This window comes from Lactuca virosa, chromosome 2 (genome assembly GCF_052849685.1).
Source record: "Lactuca virosa cultivar CGN04683 chromosome 2, Lactuca_virosa_CGN04683_v6, whole genome shotgun sequence".
Taxonomy (NCBI): Eukaryota; Viridiplantae; Streptophyta; class Magnoliopsida; order Asterales; family Asteraceae; genus Lactuca; species Lactuca virosa.
In genome coordinates, this window is record NC_136427.1 from 113,298,993 (window position 1) to 113,313,774 (window position 14,782).

The window sequence follows — 14,782 nt, forward strand, 5'->3', positions numbered from 1 at the left end:
AAAAATCAAACCAGAGGTATTATATCTTCTCTTAAACAATAAAAATAAAAAATGACTCGAAGAATTAGAGACATACCTGGTTGTTGTTTGGAGTCTCCATTGAGAGAGTTTTTCCTAACTTCAAAAGCACAAAAAATGACCTAAATGAAATTTACAACTTTATATATTCTCGGATGACGGGGTCGGGCCCTGAAAAAGTAAATGACCCTTGAATCTGTAGCCCATTGCTACGAAAGAGTAGTTAATTTTCGGATTTTTTTAGCATTGACTTTAGTCAACGACCTTTGACCGTATGTTTCCCTAAATACCTACGGTTTCAGTGGTTATTATGAGCTAAGTTTTAATTTTTGGATAAAAACTAAAAAGTCATTAACAAAATGACTAGATTTGTATTTTTCTCTATTTTAAATATTGAAAGGGATAACGACTTAAAAGGATAATATATTTTTTGAATTGTATATATTTGGTCTCTGAGTTTTTTTGTCCACATTTGATGATTTAACCTTTTTTTTGTCCACATTCAATCCTTATAACTGATTACATTAGGTTAAGCCGAAAAAATGACTTAATAGGGTAATATATTTTCCAGTTTGCACACATTTAGTCCTTAATGTTTTTTGTACATATTTAGTCCCAACGACCCGTTTCTTCAGATTTTGTTCACGACATCGTACGTGGGCATTAATGAATTGTTCTTATATGTGACTTGTCTTTCACTTATATCAGTGACCTAATTCACGAATCGGTCAAATAATGTTGGTGCCCTAGTTTTCTCCATGCAAAAGATGTCTTCGGCTTCGGTTTCATCTATCTCCATAGCAGACAACGAGATTCTTTGTCTTGGAAGTGCAAAATTGAGTTGGGAGGAAACTTTTTGTCATGGTGTTCTTTTTGTTCACGACATCGTACGAGATTCGTTGTCTGGTATGGAGATAAATGAAACTTTTTGTCATGATGTTCTTTTTGTATTAGAAGTGCAAATTCTTTTAGCATCTTTCTTAATTCATTTGTCTTGGAAGTGCAAATTCAAGTTGGGAGGAAGTAATCACAAAGAATCCTATTGTCTGCTATGGAGATAGATGAAACCGAAGCCGAAGACATATTCTGCTTGGAGAAAACTAGGGCACCAACATTATTTGACCGATTCGTGAATTATGTTACTGATATAAGTGAAGGATGAGCCACGTATGAGAACACCTCATTAAGGATTGTCCCATGTAGGATGTTATGAGCAAAATCTAAAGAAATCGATCATAAGGACTAAATGTGTACAAAACATTAAGAACTAAATGTGTACAAACTGATAGTTATATTACCCTATTAAGTCATTTTTTTCAGCTTAACCTAGAGTATCTGGTTATAAAGACTGAAGGTGGACAAAAAAAAAACAAGTTAAATAATCAAATGTGGAAAAAAAAAACTCGATGATCAAATGTATACAAATCAAAAAAATATCCTCTGTAATAAATAATTTTGCCACTTATCATCTTCTTATGCATTATGTCACATTTATTTTGTGGTAAATTTAGATTAATTATATCCATGTGTCATTTTGTGACTTTTTCCATTTTATTAAATTTCATATAATACTTAAATGTAATAATAAATATATTTTCAATATTCATTAATGCAATTTTCCTTATAATTTCTAAATTTCTAAATTGAATCCAATTTTTTAATTGTTTGTTTATTTAAATTATCAGTTTGAATTTGAAAGATAAATAAACACTTCAAATTTAATAATTAATATTTTATTTTCTTTTTTATAAATTTAAATTTTCTAAATTATTAGATATGCATATATTTTTTTTAAATAAATACATCCTCACATTCCGTTTTGAAAACGTGTAAACATAACAATATACTTTAAAACAGTCGGTTCATCGATTTTCTGTCAACATTTTAGGTCTGGCTGCTTCCTGGGCTGCCAATTCCTACTTCTCGACCTCTCTGTTGCTTTGCTATTCTGCATATTCACGTAGCCGACAATTGGGGCACATACATACCCATACAGATAAAACCTAGTGAAGGAACTTGAGAACCACCATCATCGGGCTTCAATGGGGAAAAGCGATAAATCGGCTTTGGGAAGAGCCCTAGTCAAGCATCACAACCATATGATCCAAGAATCCAAGGAAAAGGGTCAGGTTTATTACAAACAACACAAGAAGGTTCTTGAATCCATCACCGACGTCAACGATATCGACGCTGTAATCCAACAAGCGGATGAAGCCGTGCGTCTCTTCTCCGCCGACAACCCCACCGCCGTGAATACCCTTATTGATTTGTATGTCGTTAGCTCCTTTAACCATCTTATTTCATTTTTTTATTGTTCGTTTCTCATTCAAGAAGCCCTTATCTATCTGTTTTAGTTCCAGATGATCTCTAGAAAGGGCATAGTTTGGTCTTTTACTTTGGATTTTGCTGTGTTTAATTTCATTTTTTTTATGGTTGTGGTAGTATTTAGACCTGTGCAAGCTTATGGTTTTCGTGATTTGGTATCATACCTGAACACCTACTTAGTTTATTTTCGGGTTCCCTTTTGTTTATTTGTTTTCATGATGTTGTTCTTCTATTTATGTATATACGATGTGGATGCTCAATTAATTGATGGCTGTGTGTGTATAACATAGAGAGTCAAGTTCTAGCACCAGTGAGATATTGACTACCGAGCAAAGGAGAAAGCTTCAAATAAAAGAGGAGGCATTGCATGCGAGCAGTCTTAGCGTTCCACGGAGGTATTTATTAAAAGTTTTTTATTGTAAATGTTGTATTTTCATTTTGAAGATTTATTCCAATTCCTAAGTCCTAACCCTTTCTTCATCACCTCTCTCTCTCTCTCTCTCTCTCTCTCTCTCTCTCAGGCCAGCATGGAATGCCAAAATGTCTGTTGAAGAGCTTGATGCCAATGAAAGGCGTGCCTTTTTAGTTTGGCGGCGTAGCCTTGCAAGGTTTGTATATTTCTCCCAAATTAAATAACTTTTTGAACAATTGCTTTGCTTGTTATGTTATGTTTTGTTGTGTGTAAGAAATCTTATGGATTTGAAAACTCAACTCTTATGTTATAGGCTTGAGGAAAATGATAGTCTTGTTCTTACACCATTTGAGAAGAATCTTGATATATGGAGACAACTTTGGAGGGTTGTTGAACGTAGTGATCTGGTATGTTTCTTCACATACCGTGGCTTTCTAGTATTTGAAAACTCAATTCTTATGTCGCATGCATATACTTTAAATATTTGTTTTGTTCAAAAAATAATTAATCTGGCAACAACTCTCCAGCTTGTCATGGTTGTAGATGCGCGAGATCCACTGTTCTATCGTTGTCCCGACCTAGAGGTATATTTACTGTTTTAAACCTAATTTGGAAATTTACTTTTTTTCAAGGTTCTTGTAGCTACTTCTATAATCTGAAATTTGGTTCATATCTTTGCAAAATCTGGATTGTTTATGGGTGTGTAGCTTTGTTCTTTTTGTTTTTTTTTTGCTTGTTAGATCAAACGGGTTAGGATTCATTGTTTGATTTCAGTTCAATTTGTGATCTTTTCTTGTTGAACTTGAATGTTGATGCCTTGTTTTCTAAAATAACATGAAAAAATCAAAATAAGTGAACCATAATGTCATCAGGGTTGTGTATGTGAGGGCATGTGTACACTCTCTTCGTACTTATTTGAATTATAACCAGCAAAAGTTGCATTTCTTACAGAAAGGGTTCTGAATCATACATGTTCACTTCTCATATAGTTATTTGATATTTTCGTGAAGGTTATTTGATTTTACATACATATATGAATGAACTTTGTCAGTTGGATCTCATATCAATTTAATATAATAATTTGGGCAGAGCAGGTGTTCTGTGTTATAATTGGTAACCACTTATGAAAGCCATATTTTATGGTCCTTGAGCTTTAAAAAAGTTCATTTACTTGTATATACTATTTTAGTTTGTAAACAGACCTTCCAATTCAGTTTTTTGATTTGACCAATATATAAATCAATTATGATTTGGTGAGTTGATAGATACATAATAATATACACAACTTGGGATATATCCTGGATAATATTATTTAAATTAAATTAGGATTTACTTGTAAAGGTGGAATTGTTGGTATAAACGTAATCGGTTTATTAGTTGAGGAAGTATATTGTTAAAGGATGACAAATATTTGTTATTGTGAAAAGGAACCTTGATCTTCTTCTTCTTCCATTGATAATGTTGTCAAAGCCGTAGTCTATTTTTTATAAATTTTTTAAGTTTTAGATACGGTTGTTGTGACGCCCCGATCCTGCGGGTACCGTCATTTATTCTTGGTACAATTTATTTTACTAGGATATTACTTTTTTATTTCATTATGGTTTAACAAAAATACATAAGCAGAAGTGTATAAAAAAATCTATTTTGACGACTTATAATACTTCTAAAACTTCTGTTAAAATAGTAACTACTTCTTTTGGTCCTTACTCTTTTCCTCCTGAGATACATATATGAATATGTAAGCTTTAAGCTTAGTGAGTAGTTAGGTTCTGATTATTTAGCATAAACATTTAATGCAAAAATAACAATCAATGCATTCTTTCATAGCTACAAGTAAGTAGGCCAAACTGCAAAGAGGTTAGATAACCTTGGGGTCCATATAAGGCTGTCCTATAAGGTCCGTTTGCAAGACGACCCTTCATACCTTACCCTATACTATGGCCATACTTAACATGTATAAAACTTTCATGCTATCTTGATAACATACTAAAACATATGCTTTTAAAACATTAAGCAATTAAGCATGACAAAGTAGCATACAATATATTATAGTATGTATGCATCCCATTAAATCACATAAGTACTCATTTTGTTTTAGCTTGCCAAAGTTTAGAACCTCTATACTTCTAAAATCTCCAAGTTACCACTAAGCATTCGAGAGTGTTACTTGTTTTGGAATCAAGAATAATGCTTAACGTTGCTTGCTATTTATAGGAGAAGTATGTGCATTAACATTCTTGTCTTTTAGGATTAGAAAGTGATACTCTAATGAAAAGATTACACCTAGTGGACTTGTTGTATCTCATCCCCTCAGGAGCTTACACCTCAATTCAAGCCTCTAGCTCTTCCATGTCATCTTCTAGCTTAGCTTAATCACTTTAGAAGCTTACATCTCAAGTACTTGTTCCTTCCCATCTCTTTATTAGCTTCCACCTCATGTTTCTAGCCTTCATATGTCCATATACTAGCTTAGCTTAATCATCTTAAAATTTGTACAACTTATATACCTAATTGTAGAACCTATGTATAGGTTTACATGGTCACTACTCTTTGTAGTATTATGCTTAGATCACTTGTTGCTTGTGTTGTGATAGTTGTAAGCATCTTTGTAAGCATGATATAAGCATATGGTAGCTACTTGTTTTCTTGGTTTCAAATTTTCTTTAAAATAAAATTTGTATTCTTTTTCCGTAACAAACATTTCTCAACTTTTCCTCATTATTGTCTATGTTCTTTTGTTGTCAGATAAAGCTTTAGACTTCTTTAACTCTATTATTATGCAAATATATACATTTTTTTTTTCTGAAAACAGGGACAAAAGTTATGTATATGTATTTTTCTTACAGTTGTTAACAAGGAATAGGCGTATCCTATAAAATACTTTTTTTGATCATCTAATCGTGTCAAATGCATGCAGGCATATGCAAGAGAAATAGATGAGCATAAAAGGACGCTACTTCTCATCAACAAGGCCGATCTTTTACCAAATCCCGTGAGGTTAGTAGTAACACCGGTTTTTTTGAAAACAGAATATTTTGTCAGAGGAAGGGATTCAATTATAAAAACCAAAATAATTTTCAAAACTCTTATTTATATCCAAATATTTTTGTTTAATTATCATATTTTCATTTCAATAAATATATGTTGATGGTGGTATTTTGGTCTTACTCACAAAAATAGAAGAATGGAAGCTCTATATTTTAGTTGGTGTTGTGTTGATTTTTTTGCAGACAAAAATGGGCTGAATACTTGAAGCTCCACGACATTCTGTACGTGTTTTGGTCGGCCAAAGTTGCAACTGCGGAATTAGAAGGGAAAAAAGCAGCTGTTCCTGTTTCTTCTTCTTCTTCAGATACAGATACAGATACGAAACTATACTCGAGGGATGAGTTATTGTCCCGTTTACAGTCAGAGGCAGAGGAAATAGTGGAAATGAGGACGGGGACCACGGAACATGTAACAGTGGGATTTGTAGGTTACCCGAATGTAGGAAAAAGCTCAACAATCAACGCTTTGGTAGGGGCAAAACGGACGGGTGTAACTTCTACCCCCGGGAAAACCAAGCATTTTCAAACCTTAATAATCACTGAAAAACTTACGTTATGTGATTGCCCCGGGTTAGTGTTCCCGTCGTTTACAAGCTTGAGATACGAGATGATTGCATCCGGAGTTTTACCCATTCACCGGATGACGGAGCACCGGGAAGCGGTACAGGTGGTGGCTGATCGAGTTCCCAGACATGTCATCCAGGCTGTGTATAATATTACCCTCCCGAAACCTAAGCCCTACGAGCCAGAAAACCGCCCACCATTGGCCGCTGAGCTTTTGAGGTCATATTGTGCCTCTCGTGGCTATGTGGCTTCCAGTGGTTTACCTGATGAAACCAAAGCTGCTCGCCAGATTTTGAAGGATTATATCGACGGAAAACTACCCCATTATCAACTGCCGCCAGGGGAGGAGGAGGAGGAGAAGGAGAAGGTAGAGAAGGTGGATGAGAGATCCGAAAGTGGTGGTGGTGAAGGGAGGCTGGAAGAGGTTATGGATGATCTTGAGACCTTTGATATGACTAATGGGTTGAGTAAAGGGGTAGTACCTGGTGCAAGGAAGAAGCTACTGCCTCCTGCCGCCTCTGCCTCTCATAAACATCAGCATCATAAAAAGCCTCAGAGAAAGAAGGATAGAGGGTGGAGAGTTAAGGATGATGGGACTGATGGGACGCCGGTAGTCAGGGTGTATCAGAAACCCGTCAACGCTGGACCTGGACCTGGACCTGGACCTGTCATGGCTACTTAATAAACTAACTTGAGTCTAGCCTTTAAGGAAATTAATTGGATAATGTTTCTTGTGTTTCTAGTCTCTTATGATATTTACAAAAATATCGACGACTATTCTATCATGGATCTTGCATGTTTTTATTTGGGTCAATTAAATATATACTTCTTTAGTTTATAATACAATAGACAAGCAAATATGTATTTTCATTTGCGAAACATGGTAGAAGAATGATTGTAGTTTGATTAGTTTCTTTATTTTTTTTTTCAACGGCAATAGTATATTAAGAAAAACGGGAAGTTAGCAAGAGTTATGACAAAAAAACCAAAGCAAAAAGGAACCAAACTACCACTAAACAACACGCCAACGTAGTATTACTAAAAGCAAGGTTGTCAAGATCGGGATTCTATGTAGGATCGTTTTTACGTTTGCAAGATCGGGATCGGGATCCTAAGATCCCACAAAATAAGTTATAATTTTTGAAAAATATTTCAAACATTCAATTTTTTGTTAAAAAAATTATAAAAACTTCAAAATATTAGTCATAAGTCACAAAACAAAATGATAAATGGTAAATTGGTAAATAGTAAAAGACATAAAGTGGTAAAAAAAATTCATTTGCAAAAAAAAAAAAAAAAAAAAAAATCAAGAGAAGGTAGGATCGGATCTCGATCCTACGATCCTACCTACGATCTTACGATCCTACCTGCGACCCTACCCCAAATACGATCCGTTTACGATCCAGATCGTTTTTCATACCTAGGATCGTAGGATCGTACGATCCTACGATCAAGATCGCGATTTTGACAACCATGACTAAAAGGTAAAAACATAGGAAACCACCGTCCTCCAAGCATAAGGCAAAAGCAATGTTAGCAATACCAACCACAAATGCAGCAACCCTAAATGAGAAGCCAAGGGCAAAAGTGTCCGAGTATTTAATAGCATCTGACAACTCCAGCACTAAACACCATTACACGACAACCAAAAAATGTAACATCCTAGTTTTTGTTTAAAGTACAAATTAAAATCTTATTCCGTTAAAAATTTCAAAACAAACTCTTAGATTACTAAAAACATTTCATAAACAAAACTGCACAAGTCAAAAACCCAATTTACATATTCATAATGTCATAAATGAAATTAATTGAAAAACATTAAGAATCTTTAAATGTGCATGCGAAAGCTCATAGCAATCCAGTTGTGTCCTTTCCCTGGAAAATATTAATAAACCACACGTAAGCAAAAACGCTTAGTAAGCATACACAATGCCAAGGTTCTAAATAATGTTAGGCGTGACTTGACGACAAAGTCAAACCTCAAGTTTTTTTTTCGAGTTGTAGCGAGCCTTGTCCTTTGTAAGGCGTGACTTAAAACGGTAATTTTGTGTATAATTAATAATATATCTTAATACCTTAATAAACATTTACCTTCAAATGTTGAATTTTAAGAGGTACAACCCTTAATACATCATATACAATCAATTTATACATTGCAGTCCGTCAACAGTTGAAAAGTCAAATATAAGATTTTGAATCCGTCAATCACAACCTGTTATCATCATCATCCCTTAATTTCCGGCCTGTGGAGATGAAAACCCGCTCAAACAACTCAACAAATTGAAATTTCCACGAAATCCTTATGGTTCGTGTGGATCTATACATCTTGCTTCATACAACTTCCTTCACATTTTCTCTAAGTCCCTCTCTCTTATTCACCGGTCACATCCACCGTCTCCGCATCACTAGCAACACCGCTTCACTTCTCCAACCTCACTTCTTTAACACAAACCTGCTCCTGCATTCTCCTCCTCTCTCATTTGTCCTTTATCTTTCACGACGAATTGGGTTGCCAGATTGTTACCCTTTAATAAGCGACCACCTGATACGGATTCACCAAGGTACCCCCTTATCTTCGTACTTGGAAACACTTTTCTATTAGAGACCCAAAAGGCTTCTCTTTGTTTCTGTTATCTCGCTCCATTCAAGATCACGAGAAAGTGAATTTTTTGTTACCTTTTCATTATCAGATTTCTTTTTTTGTAGGATAAAATTGGGAAGACCAGCACGAAATAAAAATATCTATATGTGCGTGTGTGACGATATCATGCTCCAAACCTCATTCTATATCTCGATTTCAATCCTTGAAACTTACTCTCGATCTTGATATTTTGCAGATAAGAGACAGCTTACGATTTCAAGGCCTAAATTTCAAAGGTAAGCAGCGGTTTCAAGCCCTAAAATTCACTTTTGATCTCGATTTCAAGCCCTAAACCACACTTTTGATTTTGATTTTGATGTTTTGCAGATAGAAGATAAGATATGATTCCATGCCCTAAACCTCTCTCTTTCTTTTTTGTTTCTCTCTCTCTCTCTCTCTCTCTCTCTCTCTCTCTCTCTTCTGGTTTACCATCAAGGACCCAAAACATTATGATTTCGTTTTTTTTATTTTCTTCTTTTGATTTGTTGCATACACATCAATTTTTGCTACATACATTTAAAACTTAAAGATCATTTGAGGAATTAAAGGATTGGATTTCATATTTGTATGTATGTTTAACATGTGAACTTGAAAATAGAAGGTTAGAAAAAGGTTGGAGGCGATTGCAGGAAAAAAATTCCATATAGAGGTATGTATTTTGTGTGTGCGTATGCGTATCTGTGTGTGTGTGTGTTTTTATGTGTATATAGGTGTGTGTATCTGTATAGGTGTATGCATGTGTTTTTATCTGTTTTTGTGTGTTTGTATGTAGGTATGTGTATCTGTGTAGGTGTGTGTGTGTGTGTGTATATATATATATATATATATATATATATATATATATATATATATGATTTTTATTCTTCTCTTTAGAAGGGTATTCTCTGTGGATGAATCTGACTGTAGATATTGGATCTGCAGGCAATAGGCTACAAAATTTGATTCTGCAAGATTGAGATGGGGCAAATTTTCAGTTAAATCTACTTTAAAGCTGAACATCTGTAAGGTCCCAATTACAAGATCCAAACCAGTGATCAAAACAATCAACAACAAGAATGAGTAGAAAAAGAGAATTATCAAGCAATGTATACGTCTATTTATAGGGAATGACTGGCTGTAAACAGGATCATGGCCGTAAACCTGTTTACGGCCGTAAACACCAACTCAACCGAAAACACACTTCAACAAGCTACAAAATACCTCCAACATGACCAAGACCCTACCAAGACATATACAGATAATTGCCTAGCCCAAACCACAAATCTATGACCTATCAATCTCCCCTTGGTTTGTGGCTAGCATAAGCTCAGTCTTCTTTTATCATGGGATCTCAAACAGCCTCACATCCGATCTTTCAATAGCCCTCATCCAAATCCTGTTGGCAATGATCTTTGCAACCATTCCTGTGTACTCTTTAGCGGCTGTCTCCAAGATGTCTGATTTGCAAATTATGTGATGACTTGCCAAGGTGTGAATGTCTCTCTCCCTGAACCTCAGAAGATCCTTAGCTTCAACAAGTCGAAGGACAGTGTCACTGTCTGAGAACTTGATGACTGTAGTGGCTGTGACCTCATCAAAAGCCCAGAATTCCATCCGATCTAGATATCCATCTTGAAAATGTTGAGGAATTGGAATTTCTTTCAACTGTTTAGTAGCAGTCCACAACATTATCTTCATTGGCTCATTTGTTTTGGGATCAAGCACCTATGGATCTCTTCTAATCAGAGAGTTAGTTGTTTTTTTCTTTGACCTGCCGCTCCAAAATGAATTTGAAATTGAAAGCCCGAGGATCTTTGGAGGGATTGTGGAATGGAGCATTTGAGAGTTCTGTAAGATCGACTCTTGTCCAAGAACAAAAGTCATGTGTACTCTTATAGTATTTAGCAGGGCCAAAGTTCCTCTTCACCAACCACAGTTTTAAGTCAGCATGATATCTGCACATCTTAATTCCCGAACGATTTCCAAACTTGTCGCCAAATTTTCGTGTTTCAAGATCAGTTATTGTGAGTTGATGTTGGTCTCCACTTCAATTCTCATCAGAGTTCTTCATAAACAACCATCCTTCTTTATTCTCAGAAGTAACTTTTCTTTTATCGTGCTTGATAGTGATTCGAGGATTGGCATTGACAGACTCAGTTTCGAATCGATCGACAACTCGTGTGGTTCTGGGAGGTGGAGGATCCACAAGATTGTCATTTAGAGAAGGCTGGACAGGGGCGCTGGAAGGACCTTCAATTGCTACTGGTGGAACGACACATGACTTGAATTTTTCACCAAATTCTTCATAAAGTTTATTCTTCAAATCATAGTAGCAAACAATCAAAGCTCCAAGGTGAGTTTGGAGATCAGTTATTTGCTTTGATTTGGCCATGTTGTCAGCTTCAACATCTGAAAGACGAATGTCAAGATTACCTATTAAAACATCTTTTTCAATGATCCTCTATTTCAACACATTAATCTCAACCTTGAGCTCTGTATTGGAAGGCTCAACTCCCCCGGATCTACCTTCCTCAATAGATATGCCTTTTCCGTGAGGAGGAAGGCCAGTTGCTTCTTGTGCTGCCAAGGCCTGTGCAAGTTTTTCAGAAGTGATGTCATGAGCAGGGCTTGGGAGGGAGGAACCTCCAGGAGCTGAAGGACTCCATGCTTCAAAGATAGTTCTTGGTCCTTCATGATCAGGAGCAGTTGAAACGATTGGAGTAGTAGCTGATGTTGTGATTGCAGGCTGAATGGGTGAGGTATGTTCCTGAATTAGTACCCCCGGCCTCGGATCATGTCTTCGTCTCTTCAATGGAGGCTGGGAGGTATGTGTCACAGGCGGATCACTCACAAACGGCGTAGAGGTTGGAACATCAACATTAAGAGGAGGAATCCTTGATGTTGTATCCGTATCTATTGGAGTACTGGCCATCTGTGCAGAGGAAGGAGGTGTAGCTTCTTGAACATTATCTACTACCCGTGTCTCCGTTGTCGATTGTGCAACTTCATGGACATTGTAAAAGAAGGAGTCAAAGTCCTCATTTGTGGGGCAAAAGTCATTCACAAGCCCAAAATTCATTTCCACATCATCATATCTAGCCAAGTTATCATCAAAAACTGAGTCATCATCATTGAAATCCTCATCAATACCATCATCATCACCATCACCACCCGTGTCTTGACTCTTGTTGAAGTCACTCTGTACCTCCACATTGGTCATGGTGTCATGTTCCTCTGCTACAATTGCTACAGGAGGAACCCTTTCTTCTTCATGTTCTGAGACGGTAATGACATCGTCTTCAGATTCCAAGTTAACAGAGGACTCTTCAGACTCAAATGAATCACTTAGCTCCGTAAATGCTCCAAACTTCACCAAATGATATTTTCCTTGAAACATGACTTTACCCTTACGGTTTTGTTTGATTAAACCAACAGTGTTGGATACATTGATGATCACTTGAAGGAATCTTGGATACATGAAGAATTTGTCTCTTTTCTTTCCTTCAAGGTTCTCGACAAGTTCGTCCAAGATGAACTTGGAGAAGTTGAAATCAAACCCTGCAGCCAGAGCAGCGATTGCGCCTGTATTCCGTAGAGAGCTTTCGTCTGCCCCAGATTTCCTTCCTGAGATGCAGCTCACAAAGACATGAGCTAGAAACCTCCAGTATGGTGGTAACAACTTCTTGAGAGTAGGAGGAAAATCTCCTTCATATCCCATTTTACCAAGGAGTTCTTGAGCTTGATCCATTGCAATCTCAGTGGGGAAACTTGTTTGATCTTCAATTCTTAGCACCTCCCGGATGATTAGCTCTGTTGCTATGACTTTGCATCCCTTGACAGTAGCTTCAATAGACTTTGAACCATCATCCCCCTTTTTCACCACTGCAGTCTTCCAGAACTCTTGAATCAGACTTTGACAGACCACTGGATTTAGAGTCAGAGCAGTAGCTAAGCAGCCTTTCTTCAAACCATGGATCATAGACTTGAATTCACCATGAGCTGCTGGAGGGTCAACCAAAAAGATCGCCAAATTGTGACTATCAGCAAATTTGAGTCCAACCATTTGATCTGCACTTAACCAAGCCAAGTGAGAAAACAACTTATTTAATCATTTAAGACTAAGGTTTTACTCATGTAACAATTTAATTAGGCTTTAATGGTGATTAAGTGTTAAAAAAACAATTCAAATGTACAAAATTTAAGTGTACGGTCACATAGGAGGTGTACGACCGTAAACGGGTGTACGGCCGTAAGCCCTTCAATGGCCGTAAACTGCTCAAGAGCCGTAAACGCCGACATATTCAATTTCGGCGATTAATCCTTCGATTCACGATCGATTTCTTGTTAAAATAGCATTTTGGTGGTCGGAATATGCATACCTACAAGAGTAAACAGTCGATTTCGAGTTATAAATACAAATGAGATGGATCGATGAACAGTCATAGAGAGGATTCGGGATTGAGTTTACGGCCGTAGAAATAAAAGTGAGAGTTAATGAGTTTACAACCAGACTTAGCACTTTATATACCCGGACCCAAGACCCGGTCCAAAACCCATGGACTACAACCCAAAAAGCTTCAAAAATTAAGCCCAATACCCAAAAACAATTTAAAAATAATGCATTTTGAGGACTATAAAGATAAAATAAAATAAAAATAAAATAAAACAAATTCTAACAATTAAACTAAACAATTTTTAATTTTTAATAATTTTTTTGATTTTTATCAAGATAACAATAATAATAATAAACATAAAAATAAAACTTGAAATTAAAATGAATTAACACTAATTTCACTTCAACTAACACTAATAAAATTTTATGAGATTGGGATCAAAGTTGTTAGACAGTCCAAATCCGTTTATCGGTACCTCTACCTTCATGTCTAGATCTGGTCGATCGCCAATATTGTGGTCCACTTAAACACGAAAGATTGTGACAAGTTTTTGACATACTATACATGACAAGGCATTATGACCTTACGTTTCTAGATAAAATTTCTAAGGACCATTCATCTGACGATGACCAAGGATATTGTTGTCCACCTAAATTGAGCAGCGAGATCTACACACAACCTAGTGATTGTTCAATTTTTTAAATGTACTAGAACATGTTTCCCACTTCCTGACATACCCCAATAATCAGGAACTTCCAAAGTACTCCTTACTTTAGGTGAGCAGACAATTATTATGGGAGAAGTCAGATTTAGAATGCATATGTTGTACACCCAGGTTGGATCTCTTCCAATCTCGCAGAGGGTGAAACATATGACTAACCAGATTTAGAGGGATTGAGAAGTAGAATGATGCATATGCTGTGTACCAGGTCGGATGTATTTCAATCACGCAGAGGAGACAACATATGGCTAACAGATAGGAATAATTGCATAGATAGAGGATGCAGAGATATAGAATTGCATATGTTGCAGTCCAGGTCGGATGTATTTCAGTCACGCAGAGGAGGAGGCAACATATGACTAACAGAAAGAAAGCAAGAAAATAATTTCCTACAGACCTACTTTCTCGGAATTCCCCAGTCGCCCCATCAATACCGGAATTAAGGACAGAGTCCGTACATCGAGGAAGAGTTAAACAACAGTTCTAGATACGGATTACTTTAGTGTGACCGATGGATTCTCATGTATATCTCCCTGCTCAATCTACCCAAGCGTCGTATTATCAGGCTAAATGTAACTATCTAAGCTAGGATTTGTCAAATCTCTAGATTCCTTAAGTTCATCTACACCTAGTCAAGTCCATTTAAATCTTTCGTGTCTACCAGCGTATCGAACAAAGAGC

At 36.3% G+C, this 14,782-nt stretch overlaps 1 protein-coding gene across 1 annotated transcript; it reads left to right on the plus strand.

The window, feature by feature from the left end:
- Window positions 1-1,856: 1,856 nt before the first annotated feature.
- On the plus strand, window positions 1,857-7,275 carry LOC145159376 (GTPase LSG1-2-like). Its single transcript, XM_079078328.1, has 7 exons — window positions 1,857-2,287; window positions 2,634-2,738; window positions 2,865-2,951; window positions 3,069-3,162; window positions 3,283-3,339; window positions 5,673-5,752; window positions 5,986-7,275. The coding sequence occupies exons 1-7, from the start codon at window positions 2,061-2,063 to the stop codon at window positions 7,046-7,048; spliced, it is 1,713 nt and encodes a 570-aa protein (XP_078934454.1). The 5' UTR covers window positions 1,857-2,060; the 3' UTR covers window positions 7,049-7,275.
- Window positions 7,276-14,782: the final 7,507 nt, after the last annotated feature.

Bases quoted from the DNA above. Each gene is read 5' to 3' on its own strand.
- LOC145159376 (XM_079078328.1), top strand. From the start codon at position 2,061: ATGGGGAAAAGCGATAAATCGGCTTTGGGAAGAGCCCTAGTCAAGCAT. The intron at 2,288-2,633 runs GTATGTCGTTAG...TGTATAACATAG, and splicing joins GTGAATACCCTTATTGATTT to AGAGTCAAGTTCTAGCACCA. The intron at 3,163-3,282 runs GTATGTTTCTTC...ACAACTCTCCAG, and splicing joins TTGTTGAACGTAGTGATCTG to CTTGTCATGGTTGTAGATGC.